The 27,954-nt window shown below is 36.9% G+C and overlaps 4 protein-coding genes across 4 annotated transcripts; 2 read left to right on the top strand and 2 right to left on the bottom strand.

The window, feature by feature from the left end:
- The first annotated feature begins 57 nt into the window (after positions 1-57).
- Positions 58-2,464, top strand: LOC103963015 (auxin-responsive protein IAA15). The gene is made up of 5 exons (XM_018651346.2): positions 58-609; positions 825-1,021; positions 1,512-1,632; positions 2,192-2,253; positions 2,336-2,464. Exons 1-5 carry the CDS (start codon positions 134-136, stop codon positions 2,359-2,361), a joined length of 882 nt encoding a protein of 293 aa, XP_018506862.1. The 5' UTR covers positions 58-133; the 3' UTR covers positions 2,362-2,464.
- Positions 2,465-4,510: 2,046 nt separating this feature from the next.
- On the top strand, positions 4,511-7,883 carry LOC103962991 (serine/threonine protein phosphatase 2A 57 kDa regulatory subunit B' kappa isoform). Its single transcript, XM_009375779.3, has 3 exons — positions 4,511-5,030; positions 5,779-6,940; positions 7,146-7,883. The coding sequence occupies exons 2-3, from the start codon at positions 5,789-5,791 to the stop codon at positions 7,500-7,502; spliced, it is 1,509 nt and encodes a 502-aa protein (XP_009374054.1). The 5' UTR covers positions 4,511-5,030; positions 5,779-5,788; the 3' UTR covers positions 7,503-7,883.
- Positions 7,884-15,728: 7,845 nt separating this feature from the next.
- LOC103962992 (protein PGR) lies at positions 15,729-17,709 on the bottom strand. The gene is given in 5 exon segments (XM_009375780.3): positions 15,729-16,025; positions 16,123-16,371; positions 17,030-17,313; positions 17,316-17,365; positions 17,436-17,709. Coding segments are annotated over 5 exon segments (861 nt in total). The 5' UTR covers positions 17,582-17,709; the 3' UTR covers positions 15,729-15,893.
- A 1,174-nt stretch (positions 17,710-18,883) lies between these two features.
- On the bottom strand, positions 18,884-21,995 carry LOC103962993 (tudor domain-containing protein 3). The gene is given in 7 exon segments (XM_048577851.1): positions 18,884-19,311; positions 19,397-19,668; positions 20,087-20,302; positions 20,425-20,533; positions 20,535-20,672; positions 21,354-21,521; positions 21,641-21,995. Coding segments are annotated over 7 exon segments (1,329 nt in total). The 5' UTR covers positions 21,902-21,995; the 3' UTR covers positions 18,884-19,146.
- Positions 21,996-27,954: the final 5,959 nt, after the last annotated feature.

The following is a 27,954-nucleotide window of genomic DNA, read 5'->3' as shown; positions in this document are numbered from 1 at the left end:
ATAACCATACCAAGAAATAGACAGGCTAAGCAATATGGTAAATTTAGTAATCATGTAGAGTGACAGAAACAGAATCCGATTGGATGTACCGACAGCCGGCACAAACTTTTAAGCTGCGCGCTACTGTCAAGCCATGCATGTCAACCGCAAGCAGTGCTCCCGCACCGGACCCCACGTGGCCTCTCCTTATTCGCCACCCCTCGTGGCCTTTCCTTTTTCGCCACCCCTCGTGCCATTGAATTTTTCTACCTCCGCCTCCCCTCCTGTTCTCTATATATTTAACAGCAAAGCAAACAACCTACACACGTTCACACAGTGCTGGCCGGCCGGAAAGATGATGTCAGCAAATGAAAGCATGGAGTTTAAGGACACTGAGCTCACCTTAGGGTTACCTGGTACGACGTCAGATTACAACCATCCTCGTGTCTTTGGAGGGTTCAACTTCAAGATAAGTAGTACTAATAGCAGCTCGGTGAAACGTGGTTTCATGGATACCATTGATCAGATTAGCCTGCAGAAAAGCTCTACCGCCAGCGAGCCACGTGGCAGCTCATCATCTAGTACCAGTAGTTCTACAACTACTTCCGTCATCAAAGCCGCAGCTGCAAAGTTAAGATTTTGTTTTAACTTGTATATGTTGTTTCGCACATGCGGTAGTTCAAAAGTGTGATATCAAATCGTTCAGTTTTTAAATTGTACTTCGAGAATTATATATCCATGTCAAAATTTGACTAAATCATAACTACTTGTTTAGCCGTTTGTTTATCGACATTTTCATTTCAGCTTTATCTGACGAACTGCGTATTTGGGGTTCTGATATTCAGAGCAAGAATAGCTGGGTGGCCGCCGGTAAGATCGATGAGACAGAAGTCGTTGGTGGTGGTGGAAAGCAGCAGAAAGTATGTAAAAGTGAGCGCAGATGGAGCTCCTTATCTACGTAAACTCGACTTGGAGATGTACAAAAGTTATCAAGAGCTATTGAGAGCCTTAGAGCAAATGTTCCCTTCCTTAACCATAAGTGGTCAGTGTTATATAGAGTTATGCTTTTTAGCCAAAATGGTCCCATTGGCATAATTTTTTATTTTGGTCCATGACAACGAAAAATGATAGAAATTGTTCTTGAGTTTGTTGACTGTCAACCATTTTGGTCATTTTGTGAAAAATCTGTCAATATAATCATTAAGTGGAGGGCTTAGTTTGACAAAAACACCCTTAAAAATGTGGTCACGTGACCATTTAACGAGGATATTAACAGATTTTTCACAGAATGACCAAAATGATTTAAGGTGGACAAACTTAGGGACCACTCCTATCGATTTTCATTGTTGGGGACCTAAGTGGGAAGTTATGCCAATCTTAAAGATCCTTTTAGCTAAAAGGCCTAGTTAGTTATAATTAAGCTAAACTCTAGCTAGCGCTTGTTAATTAACGAGTTGTTATACCAATATAAATTTGTGATTCAAGAACTAATTTATGAATACACGGTGTAATTAATCTTGATAATATTTAAGGTAAGTGTATCGAGGATGGCAATGAGGTTATGAAACCTGCAGTGAAAGGAATGGATCAATATATGTTGACAAATGAAGACAAGGATGGAGACTGGATGTTAGTTGGAGACGTCCCTTGGAAGTAAGTTAATTACTACAGTACTGTAGTTACATATATATGCATGTAGTGAAAATGTTGTCACATATATGCAAAAACATTTCATAAAATTAATACTAATTCGTGTTTAGATATATATATATATGTAGCAAGCTAATTGGAGTACTATGTGCATGTTAAACTCCAAGGTTATATATAGTTGGGTTGACAACTCAAAATTAAGTGTTGTCGAGAGTAACCCAATTTCAAGAAAGAAAAAAAAAATCCCACGGAACCTCTAAAAAGAACATTAGTGAAGTTTGATTAGTAGGACGATCATATGATAAACTGTAAATTCAAACATAACCTGGTCGATGTTCCGCCAACTATGCTAGTCAAGATTTAACACCGTTGCCTAAATTAACGTAGAGATGATTCGGGTGACTAGGGTTTGGTCTATTTCTTTGTTCATCGTAGTTTTTTTGTTCTTGGGATTTATGTTTAGTTATGCTATTGCTTTCATGTGCCTTGCCCAACCCTAAACCTATAACCATACTTTCTTCACTGTTTTTTTTTTTTTTTTTTTGTTTCCAATTAATTGCAGGATGTTTATAGAATCATGCAAGCGTATTCGGTTAATGAAAAGTTCAGATGCTGTTGGGATAGGTAATCACTATTAATTTCCTTCATTTTTTTATTTATTTCTTTAAAAGGTAGTCGTATAATATTTGATGTAATTATTTTGCAGCTCCGAGGGCTCCGATACCTTCCTGACCATGAATACAAATAGTACTGGTCATCATGTACACATAAATGGGGTCCCTATTTCCTTGTCAAAACCATTTCAGTCGGAAAAATAAGAGAGAAATTAACCTGACTGCACCTTTTTTTTAACCTTTTTCTGCTTTTAGCCTTATGTTTTTCAGTGGATCTTTGATTTTAATTACAGCTGCACCGGTAAAAGTAACTCTGCCCTATAACTTTTGCTGCAAATTGATCCTTTGGTTAGTAATAATAGCTCCCTAGTTTATGGCAGAAATGTGCACTAGCTTTTGTTTTTTGAGAAGAGATTCTCACATGATCTCTTCCATCAAAATCATCAGATCAAATGATCTGGGCGTTTAAAATTTTATTCAACAGCCTAACTGTTTTAACCTTTTAAAAGCTATAATGAGATCCGAAGAGGATCTCTTCTTTTGTTTTTTGACAACATCATCGTGTCATGGATAAGTACATGTGCTAAATCACAAGTCATGTGTAATTTGTTGTTAAATTCCCCCAAATCAATACCTTCATCTAAAACTATATAACATTTTCGAACTTGAACACAGAAAAGATGGGCAATGATATGAATAATTGCTGTAACTCACATCTTTCACTCTAATTACCCTTTATTTGGTGTAGTTAGAATATCAGTGTGATACTCTCTTTACATGTATATTCGAATCCTTCGATTGTAGATTAGATTAATCAAAATACAACTCGAATAAAAGAAACATTGTACACATCACAATATGACCTTTATAATATTAAAAATAAATCATCGCGTATAAGGAGCCAAAATGTATTTACGTTGTTAGAATGCCATCTTTTACAAAATTCTGCAAAGAAAGTTCAGTATAAGGGATAAGATCGAAGTTATTGGAAAACAAACTTATTGTTAGGTGAATCATTTGGTCTTCTTTGCTTCTCCAAAGCCAAATAAGCAAACTCCGACCTTTTAATTTTGTTTTATGTTTGTTTAATATACATGATTATGCTTATCAACTAATTAATGGGCAGCCTGTGGGAGTAGAAAAAGGATTGGCACTATATTTTGTCATCTAGTTATCATGTCGATCCCATCATTTGTCTTGGGGAACAATTGAACAAATCAACCTTTAGTTACATTCGCCAACATGCATTATGATTTTTTATCTTTTCTTTTTCAAAATAACCTCCTACGAAATTGAAGAAGTAAAGAACTTATAGCTCAGTTGGTTAATAAAATTTAGAGAGTTTTAACGAAAAGCCTACGGTATTGTTCACTTTAACAAAAAACCATATTTTTACACTAAAAAGTCAATCCTAGTACTATTCACTTTACCATTTATTTTGTCATTATCATGAAAACTCAAAGTTTTCAAGCCCTTTTCATTAGTTTTCCTTAAAATTTATTATTTGCATTGAAGATTACGGGTTGAACTCTCCCCTTTTACGATATCGCTTTATAAAAGTCGAGTTACCTAAATAACCCAACTAAGTTAGGGTATATGCAACATGTTGGAGAATTAGACGATGCCTCACCAAATTATACATAGGATAGCAATATAACGGTATCTCAAGTTTAATAACACATGTTTGCACTTAATCTATGCACTACTACATTTAACAGTTTTCCTGACAAACAACATTTAGTCACGCAAATAGAATTTCCGTCGCAATAATAATAAGGCAGTGAAATCTTTGTCATGCACAAGTCCTCACGCAAAGGTCATGAAAACAAACCTTAAGCGACGAAAAAATAAACTTATTTGCACAACAAACTAGGCTTCGTCTCACTAATTGTATTGGAACAAAGCCCTTCGTCACGAGGACAACGTAAAAAAATCTGTCGTCTCGATGCCACATTCAACATCTAGATGCCGCAACACAAGTTGCGACTTGAACTTAGAATAATACTGTCACGTTAACATAACTAGGGTAGGTTATTAGTCATCTCCATCTACCCTTTGTTTGTTTAGGGCTAATAAAACACAAGTAAACCAAATGGGCCAACAAAAATCAGTTAAGAAAGGGAACAACACACACACAAGGGTTTGGGTTGGTGCTCCAGCCAACCAACCTGGTACACAACAAGGCTCCTTTCGGTGCCCCACAAGTACAATAATAGCATATGGCTTTTCACCAAATGGAAATCCAATCCAGATCTTATTCAGCTCAGCCAAGCATACCTTAAAGGATATTTCTCATATTGTTTTTCAATTTTTTTTTAATATAATTTTATTTTCTTTCTTTTATTCTCTCTACCAACTGAACCCAAAAGTTTTAAACTTTAATTTTTGTTGGGTGGAGACCGGTGCCTGCAATTCTCAGAAAATGCCACACCGCCTCTTCTCTTCAATCGAGTACCTCTTATTGATCTCCCATGGAGGCCCCCCCAGATTAAGCTTTTAGTACTACATAAAAGGCAATAGTGGATCAATACATCACTTTTTTCACGCCAAACACTGCCTTTCTCTCTCTACTTCTCTCTCTCTCTCTCTCTCTCTCTCTCTGTGCTGCCTGCCTTACATGTTTTTCTTTCCTTTTTGTTCCAAAGTAAATTGCTTTCTCATTTCTCACCCAAAATGTAATTTTGGGTAGTTTTGTGGATACCATGAGCTCCTCCTCTGCTCCTCTCATTTGCTAAAAAGGGTCTCTCTGTGTTGTTTTCACAAGCACACCCAGAAACTCCAAAACAGGTTTCTCTCTCCTCTCTCTCTCTCTCTCTCTCTCTCTCTCCTCTTGAATGTTTGTGTCCAGTTTAGCTAACTTGGATAGACGTCAGGGTCTTGTTTTTGATGAATTTTGTTTGTGCATTGCGTAGATCATGCCCAAGTTTTCCTTTTTAAGAGGGTTTTATGATAATTGTGATCTGGGGTTGGTGTAGATCTGTGTTATAGTTCTGTTTTTGTTCCAGATCTGAGTTTCCATTGTTTGTTTTAGCAAAATCTAATAACTTCATATGCATTTATTATCTTATGATTTGTTGCTAATTAGAGACTTGTTTTTAAATTGTTTCTTTCTGTAGTGTGTGTTTCTTTTTTGGTCAGATTGAAGTATTTCTTAGATTTTTATTGGTGTATAAATTCTTCATGTTTTGAATTGATTGCTTTTGAGTTTGATCTGGATTTACCATCTGCTGAAGAATGGCATTGGTTATTTTGGCAACTGTACTGCTGAAGGGGTTGAAAGATTCAGTTCAGTGGTTACTTGTTTATGCTTTTGTTCGGGATTTTACTGGAGAAATGTGGTCATGTAGATATTACTGATTAACAGTCCATGGACTAACGAAGTTGTCTGCTCAAAGGCTTCAACTTCATCGCAGTTTTGCTGTCTTTTAGCTTCATAAGTCATGATGACCTATTATGTGTGAAAGTTTTATGCATTGATGTAGTGATTTGATTGCTACATCATTCTGCCATGTTGAATGTTGGTTGGAATTTGCAGGGTTTCCACCATGCTGAAGCAAATTCTAAGCAAACTTCCTCGCAAGTCGTCAAAATCTGATTCGCTAGATTCTGCAGGGAGTGAATCTGGCAGCAATACTCCCAATTTGGGGAGTGGGTTCCAATGTACAATTGGTGGGAGTTCTCTTACAAGCAAATTAAATGTTGTCAAGCGAGTGTCTTCAGCAGTTTTCCCATCAAGCATTGCAGCTGGAGCTGAGGCAGTGGAGCCCCATCTATCCTTCAAGGAGGTTTCCAACCCTCAGAAGCATAGTCTATTTATCAGTAAGCTGAACCTTTGCTGTGAGTTTGTTGATTCCAGTGATCCAGTTAAGCAAGATCTCAAACGTGAAACATTGATAGAACTTGTTGATTATGTTTCTTCTGGGACTGTGAAGTTCACCGAACCAGCAATTTCTGCCTTGTGTAAAATGTGTGCAGTCAACCTGTTTAGAGTTTTTCCACCTAAGTACCGATCTAATTTTACTGGGGGTGAAACAGATGATGAAGAACCAATGTTTGATCCTTCTTGGTCATACCTGCAAATTGTGTATGATCTTCTGGTTCGGTTTATCAGTTATACTTCACTTGACATAAAGGTGGCAAAAAAGCATGTGGATCACTCTTTTATCGTAAAATTACTTGACCTCTTTGACTCTGAGGACCCAAGAGAAAGAGACTGTTTGAAAACCATTCTGCATAGGATTTATGGAAAGTTCATGGTACACAGACCCTTTATTCGGAAAGCTGTCAGCAATATCATATATCGTTTTGTTTTCGAAACTGAAAGGCATAATGGAATTTCTGAGCTGTTGGAAATTTTTGGAAGTGTAATTAGTGGGTTTGCTTTGCCATTGAAGGAGGAACACAAGATATTTTTGTGGAGGGCTCTTATTCCTCTACACAAACCAAAGTCAGTGGGTATTTATCATCAGCAATTGACATATTGTGTTGTACAGTTTATAGATAAGGATCCGAAGTTGGCAAGTACTGTAATAAAGGGTTTGTTGAAGTTCTGGCCTGTAACCAATAGCCAGAAGGAGTTGATGTTTCTAAGTGAGTTAGAAGAGGTTTTGGAAATGACTAGCATGGATGAGTTTCAAAGGATCATGGTTCCACTGTTCCGGCGCATAAGATGCTGCCTCAATAGTTCTCATTACCAGGTAATATTCTACTGCATAGATTGGCGGCCAAATTGCAATTCTTAGTACATATTGAGTTTTCAGATTATACGTTTGACTGAAATTTGCTTGCTTGACACTAAGAACTATACATTAGCATGATCTTGATCATTCAACCGATAAAGCTTCTAAATCATGTTATTTTCAGGCCTCTCTTTTCCCTCTATAACATGTCTTTTTGTTTCAGGTGGCTGAACGAGCCCACTTGCTTTGGAACAATGAACACATCCTTAACCTTATCGCACATAACCGCCAGGTGATCTTTCCTCTTGTCTTCCCAGCTATTGAGCGAAACACCCAAAACCACTGGAATCAAGCAGTGCTGAACCTGACCCTCAATGTGAAGAAGACATTTTGCGATATGGATGAGGAGCTGGTACTTGCCTGTCAATGTAAGTTGGAGGAGGAAAATAAAAGGTCAAGCGCTGCAGCTGAGAAGCGAAGGTTAACATGGGAACGCTTGGAAACTGCTGCTGGTGTCCAACCTGTAGCCTGTAACTTTTTATCTCCCATAAAGCCTCCTGCGTGTCCTGTTGTCTGCTAATTTCTTAAGTAACAGAACTTGGCATGCATTTGTGATAGCTCTATCGAGATCAAAAATTGGTTCTGAACGGAACCAGAGATAGAAAACGGGGTTGATCATGTTAGTGATTGGATGTTGTACTTTTGAATTGTACTGATGGATGATCCCGCTGCGCAGAAGATTTGTTAAGGGACCGTTTTCCTTGCTGTATGTTATGTTTGTTGACACATCTTGTATCTTTACAGAAAGGTTGGTTTGCTGTGGCCTATCTTTTGTAAGTTGTATTTTTTCTGACTCTCTCCTTATTAAGTAGATGGTGATCATGCTCAAAGCCATTGGCTTTGTAATGTCAAAAGAAGATTTGTATAGCTAAATGAATGTCCTCTCCTCCCTATTTCAATATTTTTTTGGAACAAACATGTTTGACCTTGGCTAGTATGGATTCACATGTACTAGGTGAAGTTCATAAATCTAAATGTTGTTGCTATGATGACTTTTGGAACAACATTTGACTCATGTATTCTACACACATTACCTCTCTTTTTTATTTTAGTGTTTTGGTCTTGTTTATGTTTTGACAAATTTAGCGCAAAATCGGATGAGATCAAAATATGGGATTTTATGTTGGTATGGTGTTTTGATTTTGGCTGAAGTAGTCACATAAAAACGACTGAATTTCGGTAGGATAGACTAACAAGGCAACTCTCGCATTGGGTGAGAATCAACTTGGGATCGAGTAAGACCAAATCATACGCCATCATTGATATTTTGTGGGGTGCTTTGCGGATGACGTGGTTAGACTCCGTTACCCATATTTTTCTATCTACTAACCCATGTTAGAATCAGACAACTGTCATACCTGAAAGAATAAAGGAGGGTAGGTTTGGCAGTCTCGTCTTAATATTGATAAAGAAACAAGTGATTTCCTGTGAGTGACAAGGATATGAATCACGGGAAGTCCTGATGATGGTGCCATGACTCATGCCATTGGAATTTGACTTCTCATCTTCATTTGGACGGTGACCTCACATGGCCTGCACGTATGTACGCACATATGTATACGTATATATGCACCTACTATACGTATATATATATATATGCACATAAACATGTGTGTATGTATGTATGCTGTTGAGAACGTAAATTCCATGTCAAGGAATTGAAAGATCTTGCATGTCCTCATAAAAGTTGAGCCACCCTCAATATTAGCAATTGGTTTTTTACCTCAACTTTCTTCATAATATCAGAGCACATTACCCACATGTTGAGCTACAACTCGCGTGCTCCCACGTTACCCAATTATGATGTCACGTCCTAGGCTTAAATGACGCGGCCACGCCACACATGTGCCAGGCTTAAATGATCTTATACACACACGCAGCTTTTATCATTAAGTATTTCTATTCAAATTTGTAAGCCTAAAAAAGCAAAGAGTTGCACAGAAAACTCAGCACTCTCTTAGTTTGTGATGGGAGGAAGAAGAGAAAATGTTTGCACCACCGGGGCACCAAGAAATGTCGCCGGTTGATCACGTTCGAAGGCGCCACGAGGAGAAGGGCTGCCTCTATGCTTGGTTAGTAAGAAAGAAATTTTTGAAGAAAGTTGAGGTTCCAGCATAAAATCAATTGGTAATATAGGAAGGAATCTCCTCCCATCATCGGGACTCATTCTCAATATGCCTCTTCACGTGTGGTGAATTTTCAAGCCTAACACTTGGACAACACAACAGGGTGACCTGGAGCACATATGGCCGTTTGGCTTCACACGTAAGACAACCTGCTCTGATACCATGAAGAAAGTTGAGGTTCCACCATAAAATCAATTGGCAATATGGAGAGTAACCTAACCTCTTATAAGCCTATGCAAAGTCTCATCAATGTGAGATTCATTCTCAACAATTTTTAGAGTTTTCACTCATATATATTTACCCGATTATCCTTTCAATTTCGTTAATTTTGTGATATGTGAATTGTGGTGCAGTTTGTTGCCATTTCTGCTTCTATGACTTATGAGTGCTCTTTAGATGTACTTTGTGTTGGAGCAATATTAGAAATATGAAAATAACAATATAATTCCAATGATAATAATCATAAATAAATTCACAACATCAATTATATATGAGATTAATTAAACAACTAGAAAGAAAGTTAGAAAAACTAACAAACTTGGAGATTGAGGCTTGCATAAATGCAATGTCCTAAAGACAGAATTTCGTCCCTACTCTTGTGCTTGTAGTTCGTAGTTCGGTAGGCGTCCATCTCCCAAGATTCAACAATCTATAATCCGAAGTCAAAGCACTTCAATCTTCGGACTCTGACGAACTTCATATATTCCGTACTCTCAAAACACGACTCGGATATCTACTAAGACATTGGAGAAAACTCTTCTCTTAATTCTATTAGACAGGTCGGATGCTTGAGTTTATATAGAACTTAAGCCACCCTTTTTGAAACAATATGACTGTTGCCAAAAGTTTCAACGAATAGATACAACTCATGAATTTGAATTCAACTATGACACACGACTGTTATTTTTCATTCATACAAAAATTAAATATTATAATTTCCAACAATCCCCCACATGAATGAAAAATTAGGAAGAATTTGAGAGTACAGGAGGACAAGAGATGCATCGGAAAAATGTCTTTTGGACTTGAACCTACCCTAGTGAATACTTATCGGATTTACTTGGTGATGCAATGAATATGAAATCTTGAATTGTTCACCGTAGCAGTAAACCGAGACAATGAGCAACACACATCACTAATCCTAATATATTTTGGTTCATACGATTGTGTTCATTTTGGTCTTGAACAAATCCCGGATTCATGAGAGATTTAGAAAATTTAGTCATCTTATGCTCATAGAAGCGACTCACTTCTACTCTCACATAGGTGACCACTAATTAAGAATAGTCTGCTCTATTCCTCTTATTTATAAGATATCACTGTCATTAAGTATAAATATACACCCTAAAACTTCTGCAAACAACACACTTCTTCCATCATAGGAATGAGGTATGTGGTGTGTTAACTTCTTTGAATCATGCCCAACCATTTTGCCTATTGAACTTAGACCAGGGGATCTCCAATCAACTAAATTAGGTTTCCGCTCGGCTAATTCATTAGTTACGTTGGCTTTAGCCTCATTTCCCTCAATGATCAACTTACTCTCTAATCTAACCTTTAATAATTGGATCCACTACTAGGTTGACTATTTTTAATGGTGTGCACAATTCATCTGATGAAATTATATTTCATATGAGAGTAGTTGTTTCTCAATTTCAAGTCCTCAAAAGTATATATATGATGGGGCTTTTGTAAGTAATTTGCTAACACTAGGAAGTAGACTTCCCCCACATTTAAGGTATTTAAAGAAAAATCTCTAAAGCTTTCTACCTTAAAATTGTATACTATTATGTTTAGGTAGCAAATTCTTTTATTCTTTCTTGTTAAGTAAATACCATTATATCTTAATGATATTTAAGCAACCCCACAATTCTCTCATAATTGTGATGTTAAAGCACTTCTTTGGACCTTAGCCTCCTCTATTATTAATTCAATCGTCATTTTATTACAACGAAAGTAACTCATCCATAATGAGTTCAAGCTCTATGATTTGAATATGGTATTGTGTATTGTTATCACAAACGTGTTCTTACCATGAACAACCATGATATAACAAACTCATTGGTTGTCCTTGCTTACCAAATAAGCAACATCGCGTCTTCTGCAAATGTACACGACTCGGATATCTACTAAGACATTGGAGAAAACTCTTCTCTTAATTCTATTAGATAGGTGGGATGCTTGAGTTTATATAGAACTCAAGCCACCCTTTTTGAAACAATATAAATGTTGCCTAAAGTTCCAACGAACAGATGCAACTCATGAATTTGAATTCGTTATTTTTCATTCATACAAAATTAAATATTATAATATATAATTCCAACACTCTGTTGTTGCTGCACTTAGAATTTGTGAGGTTATGAGTTCAAATTTTATGGATGACAGTTGTAATGAAAGTAAATCAGGCCGCAAACCAGGCCAAACAGAAGGCCTTTATATTAAGAGCGCAATTACCGGCACTGTTTAAAAACTCTGTGCAAAAACCGTAAGAGCTTGAAAATTCCTCACTCCAAGACCCTCCCTCCCTTTAAAGGGGCACAACATTTCTTCCAAGAAACAGAGAAATAGGCTTGAGAAGTTGGTTAGTTTCACTTTCACCTATATGCCTAGTTATCTTGCCGGTAGAGATATGCATCCAAACAAAAAGAACCCGACAAAAATCTCTCTAACAATTCATCATGAGGAGGAACAAAATCGATTCAAGTCTATGCCTCTGCTGCTAAATGTTTAACAGATCATTGAATGTCGATGAAATATTTTGTTTTGATAGTTCACAAGTTTTCGATTCATTACTCGTTTAGAGGCCGAGGAAGATATGCAGGATGTACAAGAAGACAAGTGAGCAATATGGGCTTGAAAACTTGAATGTTAATTACATTAGAGAAAGAGAAGCTCTTCAACAACATAAAATTAATTAGATTTGATATTAAACTAGTGCCAAACAATTTCATTATTTCGCCTTCAAGTTTCGAAAATCCACGATAATGATATGGATTATGTAATCGACAAGCAAATTAACTAACGAGATTAAGAAGCCGGCACAGTTGAGTGTCATTTGACGAGTTTCTTGACAATTTTTCTGGTTGTGTGCTTCTCTCCTGTGTACGGCTTCCCAACTCCACGGAAAATAACCTTAGTTCCAGATAAGTATGCCGTCGCCAGCACAGTTGCAGTCTACACAATGCATGATCAAATTCAGTGATTAGTTCACATAACACATGATCATAGCATCAGCGAAAGCAAAAGAAAAAACTTGAAAACACGATATACCTGCTTTGGACTGGCTGCATGAACAACATCTGAACCTTCGTCTCTGGCCTCCTGGACTGCTTCCTTCATGGAAATTGCAGGATCTTTCTCATACCGCTTCTCGAAATGACATGGAACAATAGTGGTTTCTTAATAATCGGAAGTTAATTATCAGGCTGAGACATTAAGTAATAATCTACCGATCTAGTTTACGAGTAAGGTGACTCGAACATAGGTGTAAGGGGAGGGACACTGCCCCAACAAACTGACCTAACTCACGTCTGTGAAATATAATCTTCTTAAGTGAATGTGAATCATATAATTGAAACTATCTATATAGCTCAGTACCTGGAGTTTCCAGGCATCTCTACGCAGCTGCTTAACAGTCTCTGACCGGAATGTATTACGGTCAGCCACCATAATAATGCTGTTCTTCCGTTCCTTCTGAAGCCGCCAAGCAGCCTGCAGCAAATTGATCACAATATATGATTAAACAGAACCATTTAATAAATTAGAGGCCTGCTTGACTTGAGCACAAGAAATAAATCAATCAGCTTAATTACCTTAACCGAACTGATTGCTTTCCAATCTCCCCTGGTGTCAATGTAAGCTAAAACACAGCGTTTCCTTGGCACATTCTTCTGCAGATTCAGTATAGGAGAAGAGTCCACGGTAGGAGTTAAAATACGAACAAGTTCTTCTTCCATTGCCGCCTGCACAGAAGAAGATATTGTTGTGAACCACAGCAACTTTTTACCCTCAAGACTAGCAGCCACTGATTCACAAAGCTCCTCAGCTACGGCCTCAGCCTACGAGAAGGCACAAACAGATTACAAATAAATTAATTAAGAAACTTGATGATCAAGGTGGCAGCATAAGATTAGGTATTAATTAAATTAAGAAACAAAATATATACCACATTCTTGGCCATGATCAGCTTCTCTTTGAATGGCATTCTTTAAGAAATTTACCAGCATAATTAGTAATTAATCAACTTAGAGTAAGAATACAGATAAAGAAAATAAAGCATCAGGATACATAGAATGACTTACCTCCGGAACATACACGAAAACCACCCGTTATTTTTGTATCCTTCCGGTCCAGCCTTTTGCACGGGTTTTGACTCAAAGTAGCCCTCTTTAGGGGACGTGTATTCGATTGGAATTTTAAAGGACTGATCAAACTCCTTATTAAGGCGAGGGTATTCAATAGGATATTTGACGGACTCAAACTCCTCGTCGAGGGAAGGGTACTGAATTGGTATTTTAACGTAGTTAATAAGTTGTTTAAAAGGTTCGTCAAAATCAATGTAGACGTCCCTCCTCGTCGGATCATAAATCTCCAAGAACTTATGCTTTGCCATCGAAAGCAGTTCATCCACATACCAGACGTCATGGAAGGTTTTCTGATCATAAACAGAGAGAAACACGAGGCGAAGCTCATCATGGAAGGTCCATTTGAGTGTGTAAGCAGCTCCCGGGCGATTATAATCCAAAGATGACGTCGCTGCTGCTGCGCCAGACAGTTCCTCCATAAGACAGGATTCGATGAAGTTTCCAACTACTTAGGATCCATGGCCGTTAAGAGCACTTTGAAGCTCTTTATATGTCCACAGGATTAGTCCTCCCCTGGTAAATATGAACAATTGTTCCAACATCTTCAAGTGATAACTTGAATGCCACTCTGCAGTCAAATGCATAACACATTAATTAACTCAGCAGCCGTAGAATTGAAAGATAATAACTTTTTTTGGTCGAAAAAACAGTAATTATAACTAGAAATTAAGTTACACTACACAACAACAAGAAACAAAAAGTTTACCAAATGTTATGAATTAAGAAGATCGGCAGGCTAAGCGATTAAAAACAAAACTAACTTTGAAGTAGCGTAGGTGCTTCGAAATGCAGGCTCGTTGCTTAAAACAAGATTGGGTTTTGTATGATGAACTCAGAAGAAATGCATCTATCTCACTCTATTTATGCTGATCGTTCTTACTTGGTTGTCAAGCAAACCCAAAGTCATGATCTTCTTAGGAGAAGCTGTGTTTAGGTTAACCTAGTATCCTCCCAACCGAACGATTATCTTGATAAGTATCATAATGATTTAATTTTCGATCTCGATTCTTACTAAATAGCTGCAAATGCTTATGATCTAGTGAAATATATGTAACCCCTTGTTTGTTTATTAGATCAGACCGAGATTTCGTCATGATCTTGTGAAATATTTGCCTTTGGTATTGTTTGTTTGTACTGTAGGCCTTGGATGTATGTAATCTATTTTTATGTATATATAATATATGTATGCGCGCATGCATTCACCCATGCGGAACTACCATTTATGATCATTAAAAGGAATCTCACAAGTTCATTTTGTATATCGAAGGTCATCGTTATCTAGAAAAAATCATACATCAATTAGTTTATTTTGTATATCGAAGATGATTGATATCTAGTAAAAATCATAGTTTATTTTATATATCAACTTCCAACGTAATCTTTTTGTATTCTAGACGATGATCTCCCTACACTTATGTAAGCCGGTAAAATCTTTAGTGCAACCGGCTGCATATCTTATTGTATTTATCGTTTTTCTTACTTGATAAGACACGTAATAAAAAAAAAGATACGCATAGCAGAGGCAATCCTGGCATAGGGCAAGCCGGGCTAGCCGAGCGACCGCACGGGCCCCAAGGACCCGAGGGCACCAAAATCATTTTGTTGGTCTCTGGATTTTTTGTAATGTTAAAAATAATTCAAACTCAAATAAATTAGCAAAATAATACAAGCAGCAGTGTAATGTTGGTTTTCGTTGCTTTGTTCATTTCACCAATGGTTTTAATACTTAACAAAAAAAGAACTTGAGTTTCATATGTAGGCATTGGTAATAGTGTAATTGCACACATATTCATTTCATTTAAATACCACGCAGGTTCAAATCTCCCCAGCAACAAATTAAGATTAAATATGTTGTATCGAAGAAAAAAATAGTAGTTTTCTGTGTACTAATTTTCACAATTTCATAGTCTTATTGCAATATATATATGTTTTTTTTTTGGATAAAGGATATTAAGAACCTTAAAAATTATTACTGTAATTTGGCATTCATATATTGTTTATATACAAAAACAAAAAAGAAACTCAAAACATTTTTCTAAATAGGATCGATATTTCCAATTGGTAAAAGGTTAGTAAATTAGAAGGAAAATAAAAAACACCCTACAACCATAAGTTTAGTACAAAAATACTTATGTGACATTAATAATAGAGCATCTTTGTTAACGTCGTCCAGTGCCTCAAAAATCTCAATACCGGCTCTAACACATTGCATCTAAAGGCGGAGCCATCTACAAGTATCATTTCCTCAAACCACACTTATTAGAAGGTTAACATTTACTAAACTCTTTATCCAAATCATAGTTTACAATGATACAGACTACCGTTATTGTGCTAGCGTACATGAAACAGTTTCAATTGCATCTACACCACGTCGCCATCTTAGATGATAATGGAAAGATCATTCTGTTGAGCAGGTCGATCTCAAAAAATGTAAACGCAGGCAATGGAAGTGAGAATTGTTGTCAGCAGTATCGAAACAACATTCACAGCATTGTTGTCAAGAAAGTTAAGACCTGAAATTTGCTTAACTGTTGGCCCCGGCTTTCCAACAACCTGGAGAAACAACAGAAGTTGGAATGAAATTAGTTAAGCAGATTCAATTGTTGCCTTAAAGATGATAACATCAGATTCGCATATGCCTTTAGCGCACCTTGTTACGAACAGTGCAGAATCCACTGAATTGCAGCGTTGCTCCCAAAAGAGAATCGATGGCACTACCACCTAGTCCGGCAAGAGTAGAAATAGGTATCACCAACAGCTGCTTCAGTGCTACATCATATGCGCATTTTGTAGTGAGAAATCCAATAACCACAAATGTCAGTCCGATAACAGAGCCTGCAGCTGCAGCTGCCAGTAGTCCTGCTATTGTAACTCCGCCATTGGTACCCTTCCTAACAGGCTGCCAACACAATGTAGAGACCCAAATTAGTATCCGTATCTACATATTCAAGCAGCCAGATAATTTTGATTTCTTCTGAGCTAGACAAATACACTCCCCATAACACCATAAATGTTAATCAAGACAGAAAAAATACTTTATATCCTTAGTCTATAAGGCGATCAGTAATTCTTTACAACAGTTCAAAGAATGAAAAGACGCACAAATAACACTCATAAGCAACAGCATGAACGTAACTAGGCTTTTACAAGAAAGATGGGAGACGGCACGGAACTGCGAAAATGTAATGATACATACTTTTATGTGTGTTCATATGACAATTGAACTAGTTATCGAGCTTAAGGACACAGATTATAGACCAAACTTTGATGATTAGCCACAAATAAGAAATTTACCTATACCGGCATGCCAGGTAACCCAACTTAATCACGCATCGAAATGCATTTGAACTTCCCCACATGGCAATGCGTCATTAGATTGGGATACCGCCACAATGGCATCCCTTTGTAAGGAAGTTCTTTCTCCAGCTCAAGATACATACAGAAGTGCACGCATTTGCAATTTTGCAGCAAGAACAAGATTCGAAAAATTGAAACTTTGGCAAAATCTAAGCTTAACTCAAGTGAGAAAATACTAAATCGAGCTGGTCATACGGAACCTTAAGAGTCGTGATCAACAGAGGCTGAGCATCGCTGAGAACTCCGAGCTCAGAAGACCAGGTGTCGCCATTGCTGCAAGCATAGTGACCAATAACCCCACCAACGAGCGCCGTAACGAGAACTGAGTCGTTCGAGTCCAAGCACTTCTCCTGCAATCCCGATTTTGCCCACAGAATCAGAACCAAGATCGACGCGATCCCACTGTTGGATAACACCTGCACCCAATTTCTCTGGCCACCCTCTTTGAAATCGGCGTCGACGCGCCGCTTCTTGTCTTCCCCGACTTGGTCAGCTTCGACGATGTGAAGAAGAACATCAGCAGCAAAGCTCCGTACCTTCGATGAGCAAACTTTGTGAGCCTGTCTGGATGCCGAGAAAATGAAAGAAAGTGGAAAGAAAATTCACCTGTACCCGACTGCAATATGGATGGTCATGACGGCAAAACCCGCGATTGTCCCTGAGAGGTTGAGTGATTTTCTTCGGTAGGATCTGGCGGCGATCAACGACGAGATTAGGACCGCGATTAGCGGTTGGATTAAGAGTTTATCCATGCTTATCGCTCTAAACTTTGGATTAATTTTCGGGATTTTGGTGGGAAGGAAGGTAATGGGAAGAATGTGTGTTCACTGTGCACTGCGCCCAATAATTTTTGGCTTCTCTTCTATTTTTTGGTGGCCTAGACTATTATAATCATACATCCATGTGACGGTATTTTAAGATTAATTCACAAATTATCATAAACGTAATGTCATGGTAGGGGGAAAGAGACTTACCGGGATTGTTTATGCAAGGTATGAATATTTTTCATAATTCTTATTCTTAACATTTTTTATGTTATCTTATATCCGAACAATTAGATATCACTCTCAATCACGACTTCACATGTAAGTAAACATACTATTTCCTTCTCCTAAAAAGGAAGTGTACTCCAATGAAGATTTTTTTTTTTTATTCTAAAAACGATATTACTTACAATAAGTTAGTGAAAAAGTGGGCTAAGCCTCATAATGAGCTAGCAATAATTTGTTTCTAATTCATTTTTGACGAGAATTGAACCTAAGACCACTTACTTATAAGTAAACAAAAATATTACTAGATCGTAATACTAAGTCACTCCAATAAACAAAAGTTAAATACAAAATAGTTGGATCTAAAACATCTTACTTATAAATATACTACCATCCTATAGTACTAAGTGGCTCTAATAAACAAAAATTAAATACAAAGTAACACGTTATCGATTCAAAAAGCCACCATATTTGCGTCCGGGAGTAAGTCAGTTCCTCACCTAAAAAAAGGTGGCTTTAGGTTCAAAAAGACACAGGCTTTTTGCCTTGCACCATTCATTCCATTAGTTTCTTTCATTTCCGAAATAAGTCCATTTATTTCTTTAAAGATAATGTTAAAAAGATTAAAATTTTAAACTAAATCAAATCTTGTAAACCAAATACTATAGATGTTAATTATTGAATTATTATTTAGATGTTAATTAACGTATTTATTTTATATTAGATCTACATTATTTACCAATTTAATTTAAAATTTTGATTTCTTAAACATTATTCCTTTTTTTTAACGGAGATATACCGTCAGATCATATACGACACTCACTTAAAAATGGTTTAAAGCCGGCGCACGCCAAGTGTTGCCGAGTGAGTAGAAAGTTGATTTTAACAGCCATGCGAATCCCACCCAACCTTGTCCAGTTAGGTTTTGAGAATAATATTTTTGCAACCAATCATCTTATTTTCCCCAAAACTTTACGCTTCAATTTCCGGCATTGCAGCTCTACATAATCAATTTTTCTTCGATAATCCGAACTATAAAGTTAATTGGGCAAATACGACCCTGTATTCCATAATTTAGAACCTGTATTCCATCAAATACGACTAAAACCAAGTGCAGCATGATCCTAGCTAACAAACTCTATCGGACTCGCAAAAGGAGTATCTATTACAACACAACGACACTCTTGTTCGGCAATCAATGCAAAATGCAGCTAAAGCACCAAAATTCTAAGATTGGAAGATACGGTTTCACCATCACCATATACATATCAAGAACAAATTTTACCTGACACAGTCAAAGCGTGACGAGAATAAAAGACACGACAAAGTCAACGAAATCCTCCTCTTCCTCTCCCCCTACTCCTCCCCCGTCCCCTTCCTCGTCCCCTCCCTCCTCTTCCTCTCCCTTCATAATCCCTGTCATCGTCTTTTTGGTAGCTGAACATGCTCATTTTAATATTCTCTGCATCCACGTCAGGAGGACCCTTTTGTACCTGGAGTTGCAGCATATTAACATCAAAGAATTGGAATACAACAACAATAACAATAAGAATGCTTAGAGGAGGCAGAGATACTGACATGATAATCTTCCAAATCAAATTGAGTTTGGAGCTGCCGTGCAAGTTCCTCGTCACGACTGCTACTTGTAAAGGCACCTCCTATTGAAGGCTTTGCCCCAGCTTTTATCTTTTCCCATTCATCCAAAGTGAACACCACGGGTTCTTCCTCTTGCCTTCCCTTTCCCCTAAACTGTCTACCTCTTGAATGCCTGTCATCCCGGTTTTGATGACTCATTGTTTGAAGGAGTTTTTGTGCAGCTGCTTGGTTTTGAACAGGGACAGCTTCAATTGCTGTGGAAGCCATGAACATATCAATATGAAATTACAAATAAAAATTGTTGCACATTTACAATAAATAAATAAGTTAACTAAATGTGTTTCTTGTGTGATTCAAGTATAAGGTTATTTAATTTACATGATCGTTGATACCGACAAAATTTAGCAGAAATTTGGTTTGGTTTTCCCTCGATTCGAATGATTCAAGTTTTACTCTGCCACCTTACACCTGTCCTATCTACAACTATATATGCACCACAAGAACTAATCAGTGAACAAATCCAAGTGTCAAAACATCGGTCTCCTCTCAACCTCTTCCCCACAACTAAGTGGCATAAAATCAAACTTAATATTACACAAAACCCGGGTGCAGCATAAGATAATAAGTAAAATTTAATAAAAAGTTGAAAGCTGTACATAAATGAAAATTCACCTTCTTTTGGCCTCGTTGTCGTTGCAGAGCTACTAGGTTTGTCTTGAGTTCTTTCATCAAGGAAATCTGCCTTACAAGTGTTATCTATCTCACTTTTTTTATAAGATTTATCCTCATCATTTGCTTTCAATTGAAGGTTCTGCTGCCTTCCAACTGGTCTAACCACAGTATTTCTAGCAATAGGCCCACTAATCTTGGAGCTAACATCCAAGAAATCTGCCAATGATTGCATTTTTGTCATGAATTACACATGCAATAGGAAATAATGACTGGTTGAACATTATGGTAAAAGACATACTAATAAAATATTAGGAAATCAATAGCTCAAGAATACTGACGTGAAGACTTGTCCTGCTGAGGAAACCGACTTTTAGCTGCCCCAATTTGCAATTTCTCAAATGGAGGGGGGCCTTTACCATCACTTTCCTGTGAAAGCCTTAAAGACTGAACGTGAGAACCCAGAATATTTTTTATTCATCTGCCATTCTTCGTAAAGTGATTGAACAACACCTCCTAACACAGTCACAACTTTAGGATTCAAACATACTATTCCACTACGGATAGTAGCTTTACCTTCCAAACGGACCTGCCAATTAAAAAGCAGGACAAAACAAAAGACATTCAGTTAACTCATGATGCAACCTTATCTATGCACCAGTTTTCAAGAATCACTTAAGAAAGTGGGTTAGAGAAACACCAAAAACTTGTAGTGAAATTTATATCGGGGTTCATAACATACAATAGGCAGTAGCAAACGGGGAACTCCCAATAGTATGACAGTTTCTTCAAGCGAGCACCACACATCTCATGAAAAAGTACTTATGTTCTGCCACAATGGTATCCTACAAATTAGTTGTAAAATTATGAACTGTTCCTAGGGTCTTCCATTGCAGTGTTGAGCACTTAACATAAGGGAGAGGTAATTTATGAGCTCAAGAGCAATAATTTAAGCCTTTTTTCCTAGAATTTAAAATACCCACAAAAAAATAAAAAAAAGCCGAAGATTGGCGAATCATTAGTTTTCCAATGGAATTCTCTATCGAATCCATGAGGCAGAAAGTGTTAGTCGCTAATTTCTGAATAAGTGTTAGTTCTGTAACATATTCCCCTTGGTTTTCATTATGTAGCTCAATTCGGTATGGGTTTTAATACTAATCTGAATACAAAATCCAAACAATGTTCAAAAACAAAAATTGCACCTCCAAGTTTTATATAATATAAAAAACGCAAGCTGAAAATTGAGCAAGCACGAAGCAAGAAAGAGTACCTTAGTACCCGGAACGACGTCGTCGGGGATTGCCGGGATATGAGAGTACTCCACGGCTGCTACCTCACTGTAGCCGTCTGTTAGCCCAAGTTTCAAAAGACGCCGACTATTAGAATTCCTTGCAAAATCCTCCACACCACTTCTGGTAACGTCTCTCACCCAAGCTATCTGATAATAAACAAACAAATAAACGAAAGCTCACATTTTTCTTTCTGTTTATCTATTTTCTCAGCAGCCAAACAGAACCCAGAAAATTCACGAGAGAAATTACGGAGAGGTGTCAATACCTGGAGGACTTTGGGGCCGAGCAGGTGAGAGGACTTTCGGAGTGTATGCGGGTCGGGCAAGGACCTGGAGGAGATGGATTTGAGGTCCACGTTGGTGAGCTCCGATTCCACCGAATCCACCACCGTACGCGTGTCGTCAGACAAGGCGGAGTGGATCAGGATCATCGCCTTCACTTGTTCGAGGTCGCCGAAGCACCATCCTCTGGTTCTTAGGGTTTCGATTGCAGCGTCGGAAGCGGCGCCGGAACTCCCCCCATCCATTTTTCAGCGCCTGTTTGCCGCGGCGTTTGATTTTTGGGCCTTTTCCTGAACTTTGCAACAAAAAACGGCAAATGTACGGTACAGTCCCCAATGGATCATGAAACGGCGTCGTAGAAGATATTGGTTCCTCTTTTGTGAGAATGAGGGCCAATGGCCCAAGATTAAGGGCTACAAGGTAACGGACAACGGCAGGTTGGGTGGGCCGAATGCATGAATTGGCCCATTACGGCCAAATGGCTATAGGATGATCCAATCCTCCATGACGCATCATTTATGCGGCAAGTATTCACTTACAAATGAGAAGGTTTAAGTCCAAATTTCATAAATGGTAAGTTTGATATTAATTTATTCATTTCACCTCTTTGTGTAAATGTACATTGTATAAAAAACCAATTCAAACTTCACTTAGTACTACGGTTTAGTAGTATTCCTCTTCACTTGTAAGTGAGAAATCTTAGGTTCAATTCTTGCCAAAAGCGATTTTGAACTATACTATTGCTAGCTCATTGTGAGGGTAAACCCACCCCATCTCCATTTGTGTAGATAATATTATTTGTTTGAAGTAAAACATTAAAATAAAAATAAATAAATAAACCAATCTAAACGATTTGGTTTGACATTTATAATTAAAAGGTGCAACTTTATATTAAATTGAATCAAATTAAATTTAGTTTTGTTTGGTTCGGTTTGGCCTATTTAGAAACTACTAATAAGCAAGGTTCTAAAAAACGATGGGCGCTAGTCGGGCAACGGGCTGAGGTCTAGGCGAATTTAAGTTAATTTATTGTATATCTTGTAAATAAATGTCTATTTGCACTTCAAAAAAAATATATATATATATACACACACACACTTGTATTGAGAACAAAATAATAGTAAATTGCAAAATAAAAGTAGAAGAATACAAATATTAGAATACATAAATTACAAATATCTAACAAATTTACAATTTAAAAACACATTAACTATAATCATATATTATTTTGGGCCCAAAAAAAAATTGCCTGTTATGATCATAAAAGGCTGGAGCCCAATATGCTCCCTAGCCCCACGAAAACCTTATGTACTTTTGCATTCTCCATTTCTCCTCTTTCCTTCGTCAGTCGCCACTTATGCAAAACCGGCAGAACCATAAATGGTCAGATGCATCAAGAACCCAAAGAAAGCCAAAAGAAGGGCCAAGGTTAGCTCCAAATTCCACTACCTTCTTCGTTGATTGTTTAATTATTTTAGTAAAGTTAGGGTTTTGTCTTAAATTTTTGTTTAGGGCTCAAAGAAAGGAGGTGGATCGCCTTCCTCTTCGGGACCATCAATGCCGGCAAAGGTATGGCAACCACCTAGACCACCTAGCGCCCACCTAAGCCATCACCGATTTTCTCTAACATTTCGCTCTAAATCATCTCGGAAGCCCAGAGTCTAGGCGGCCGCTTAAGCCGCTTTTTAGAACACTGCTAATAAGTAATATCAAAACTAATTTGAATTGTGTTATCACATTTGATTGATGTATTAAGACTTGAACCGAATCAAACTAAACCACACTTATCTCTACTGATGAAGTCCAATTGTTACATCAATTGCTATTGATACCTAATTGGTAATTGACATATTAATTCTCATAGGCTAAAAAAGTAATTGGATTATGGTAATGATTTTCACACTCCACATATTGCTTACATCTATTAGTTCTCCTTTTTTGTATTCAATAGAAAGAATATAACAAAATTGAGGAGTGCACGTGGATGGTAAGAGAGTACAAGAACCGCTTTTGTTCTTTTGTCAAATATAACCAATATGTGTGCAATCGTGTCATAAAGTTCCGGTTCAAATATAAACCGCATATAATGTTGACATTTGTTGGCCGTAGCTAAATCATTGATAACCCATATTTTAAGCATTACCAAAAAGAAGCTAACCTGAAGATTACCATCGATATATATATATATATAGCTGATTATGTATATAAACATGCTTACGGTTTTTTAATTATTATGGTTCATCAGTCGCTCACCAATATTGTGAGCAACTCTCACCAACCAGTACACAACGAGACAAGGAAGTCCTCCAGTCCGTTAGGAGGAGATGAAGAAAATCAAGTTAGGTTTTCTGGATGGAGTAATTAAACTACTTACAAGTCACGTCGATTTGAGTCAAAAACATGCATGTGCCATAATCTCAACCATGCATGCATCGCTATTTTTTACATTTTTAAGGTATTCTTCACGTACAATTATGGTTAGCATTTTTAAACTCCAGGTATATGATTTCTACGTACAATATCACATTGTTCTAAAAACATGTTCAATTATATATGTAAAGGGTAGTGCCATTCACATACCTTTTTTTAGTTTCCATACACTTTTGTTATTTTTTGTATATCGATCTTTTTCAATTTATTTAATTCAATGGCCAGAAAGTAAAAAGAGTGTGTGTGAAGCAAAAATTGATGTGTTGATAGCACCACCCTTATGTAAATATCTATGTAGCACCACCACTTATTTGGTAGATTAAGAGAAATTATTGGATTTTTGCAGCTGTATATGAACCAGCAGTGGTGTTGTTACATATTTCAATGCTATGAGATTTTTTAATGTACTGGAAACACAGTTTAATTCTGATACATCAAATGTCACAATACAAGTTTTTGAATACTTAAAAAAATATATTTTTAACTACTTGTGGTGTTTCGGGTCTTATTCACTGAGAAAAATTTCCAATGTTGGGCCTTGGGCATTAAGTTTTCCCATTAATATCCCAACGTCATTGCCAACTAAAGGCAAAGGAATAATAATTAATATGCAGTTGGCAGGGAAAAGTTTTCCATTTTGGAACCTTTCATTTTCCTATATGCATACGTATGCATGCTATTTTAAGTTTTTTATTTGTTTGATTTTTGTCTGAATAATTTTTTTGACTTGTCACTTGTTCTTTTTTCCGTATAAATAAAATTCTCGTCCATAACGGAGGCAGAATTTAAATCCTAGCTATCTTTTTGGCTTTTCAATCACCTAACCGTAACCCTAGCTTTCATTCTTGTACATTTATCATATATGTGTAGTGTAGGAGATGATTTCCTAGCTCGATGGTAAAAGCTACCACTTTTTCTCTGCTAGGTTAACCTCAGTCAATGAGAAAGTCTAAAAGATGGTGTTTGAAGAAATTTGAGGCTCTGCTATAAAACTAATTGGTAATATAAATAGTAGCTGAACTTATTTATAAATACATATAAGATCTTCCTTTCTATGATGTGAAATTCACTCTCAAAAGCATTTTTTGACATTGCTAACTATTCATGTACATCAAAATTGAGAGCATCACAATTTTTGTTTATATTCACGTTAAAGACATAGAAGACTAAAAGAGAAGGGTAAAATCATTGATCAATTCAATGTATAAGAAAAAAGAGACTTCTCCTAGCTCAATCGTAAAAGTGACACTCAATGGAAATATTCTATAGGATAGCATTTTTGACACTCATTGACCATTCATTTACTTCCACAATTGAGTATTCATATATTCAAGCGACATTATAAATTAATCTAAATTACATGAATGAGGGTTATAACTTGCGTTTTTATTATGCACTATTTTAATCAACTTGACTAGGTCTGCATCTTGTTGAAACTAATTTCGCACACCACCATCTAAGGAGGAGTGCTTGAACAGCGACTTGCAAGAAGGAGCAGACAAACTATGAATTCCTTAGGACATCGGTCTAGTACCGGCCAAAGGACCTCCAACGGTCAAGTCAGTAAAGGTTTATGGAACTCAAGCAGTGAGCAAGAGAGCAATATGCATGCAATGTGCACGATATCAGAATGTGAATACCTTTGACAAACCCTAGACTGAGTGTATTTATAATGATCGGGAAAGATACCTTTTAGAATAGCGAATTCTCATAAAATTGGAAGAATTCTAAATGATATATTGCAATAGATATTCTTTCCTTGTATGACTGTGATTACTTGAGGCTTAAGCCAATCCTTAGATTGTATGAATCTCCAAGACAATAGGAAGCTAGGTCATTAGACCGTATCCCGTGTCTTGCGAATCAAGCATGGTCGTTCTTGACAAGACCTGCGGACTTTGCCTACTGTTTTCGGAGCCCAACTGAGTGTGGTGGCATTGTTGGTCCGGACTTAAAAAATGCTTGTATTCTGATCTGCCTTACACTAACCCTGAAAAATTAATGGTCCACACATCTTATATGGATTTGACTTCCATGTTTAACTTTACACAATTGGTTATAAGTTACCTACTTACGGTGCACCCACCCTGGACTTGAGGTGAAAAATATGCCATTGCCAATGTAAGTTAGTATAACTTAAATTACTCATCAAGCATTAGTTAACAAAATCAAATTATTGAAGTGCATTTTGCTTTATACGTCTCAATCGGTTAGGTTAAGGCCAGTAGCTAAACTCAACTAATTAGGAACAGTTTTAAATCGACAGAACAAGATTTTAGGCAGCTTCACCTCACTCCCTCAATTATGTTGCATCCAACACACGTATTTATGTACTGCAATCTTGTTACCATAGGATACAATTAACAAAATATTTATGGTTAGGAGTTAGAACTAATCCAGCTTAATTATCTACCAGTTTCTTAATTAATTCATTTCGTATCTTAGAAGGCATTATATTAAGCGTCACAAATATTAGTTGAGCGTAATAAATTAATTTTCCTAGATTCTGGTTTGAGTAGGTCAAATATTGTTCATCGAAATTGCAAGATTTTGGTACATGCAATACGCTATTATGATGAAAATGTCACTTTCAATAGGCTCAACAACTCCCATGCCATTTGATGAAATTAAGATATTGCATTTACCCTCCACATATCTTATCATATCTAGATAAGAGTAATAATATTCATACTATGTTTTTGTATCACATTTCTTTACCATTTTAGATAGCATCTGATGTGGACAACCATATCATTTGAAAAATTTGCAAAACCCAAGAAAAGAAAGGAGAAAGACTCCTCGTATACCACAATCATCATTTAATCTAACTAGTTTTTCTAATTATTAGTTTATTAAATAATGAACTAAATTTAAAAATCTAATTAATTCAAATGATGTGGCTACCCATATCAAATGCTACCTAAGATGATATGAAAATGTGGTACAAAAACATGGTATGAATAACATTACTCTATAGATAATTATGGACTGAAACACAAAATGTTCTATGATCCGTCGTTTACGTACGTGTGTGCCATTGTAAGTTTACACAATGCATCAACCGTGAGGAGTTGCAGGTGATAGCTGGAAGCGTTCTTGACTCACAATGCCTTAATAGGTAAGAATTGTCGGCGATCGATAGAAACATCTCCCACCTAAAATGGACTAATGGTTTGGAATTATGGCCTACTAGAACATTCATGACCTACAATACAGTAACTATTAAGAATTTTGGACATCAACGATTAAAAACTATTGATGACCAACTGAATCAACCTTGACATGTTATGCATTTAAAAGTAGGTGATTGACCGAATCAGTAATGACCTAGCATGCATCAACAATTAGAAATTGTACACAACTGAATGAATTAATCGAGATTATAAATCAACAATTAACAATTATGAATTACTGAATATAACAATTCTCACTTACAATGCATTGTAAATTAAAAATTGCAAACGACTGACCATAATAATTCTCGCAAAACACGAGTATCGTGAGCAATGGCATTGTAAATTAAAAATTGCAAACGACTGACCGTAACAATTCTCGCAAAATACGAGTATCGTGAGCAATGGCAATGGAAAAGCTTCCACAAAATAGACAATGCCTCACCTTTTCGAAGAGATGAAACGTCACATGTTTTGCCTAGTAAACCTTTCCCCGAAAATGGTCACAGTACCAACTCCCCTCTACCCGCCTTTTTTCAACTCCAAATCACCCCACGTCAATAACATGGAGAACTTTTTCAAAATGGTAGAAATATGATTCGCTGTGTGTGTGTATGTTTTGAATATATTGATATTTTTACACTAAGAGAATGGGGAGTTTGGTTAAGGCACATAATTGGCAGCCTAATTTGGAA

This window comes from the organism of the source record quoted next, unplaced genomic scaffold, assembly GCF_019419815.1.
Source record: "Pyrus x bretschneideri cultivar Hongxiangsu unplaced genomic scaffold, Pyrus_bretschneideri_v1 Contig1, whole genome shotgun sequence".
Taxonomy (NCBI): domain Eukaryota; kingdom Viridiplantae; phylum Streptophyta; class Magnoliopsida; order Rosales; family Rosaceae; genus Pyrus; species Pyrus x bretschneideri.
Note: the sequence above shows the minus strand (reverse complement) of the source record. Positions and strands in the feature narration are given on the sequence as shown.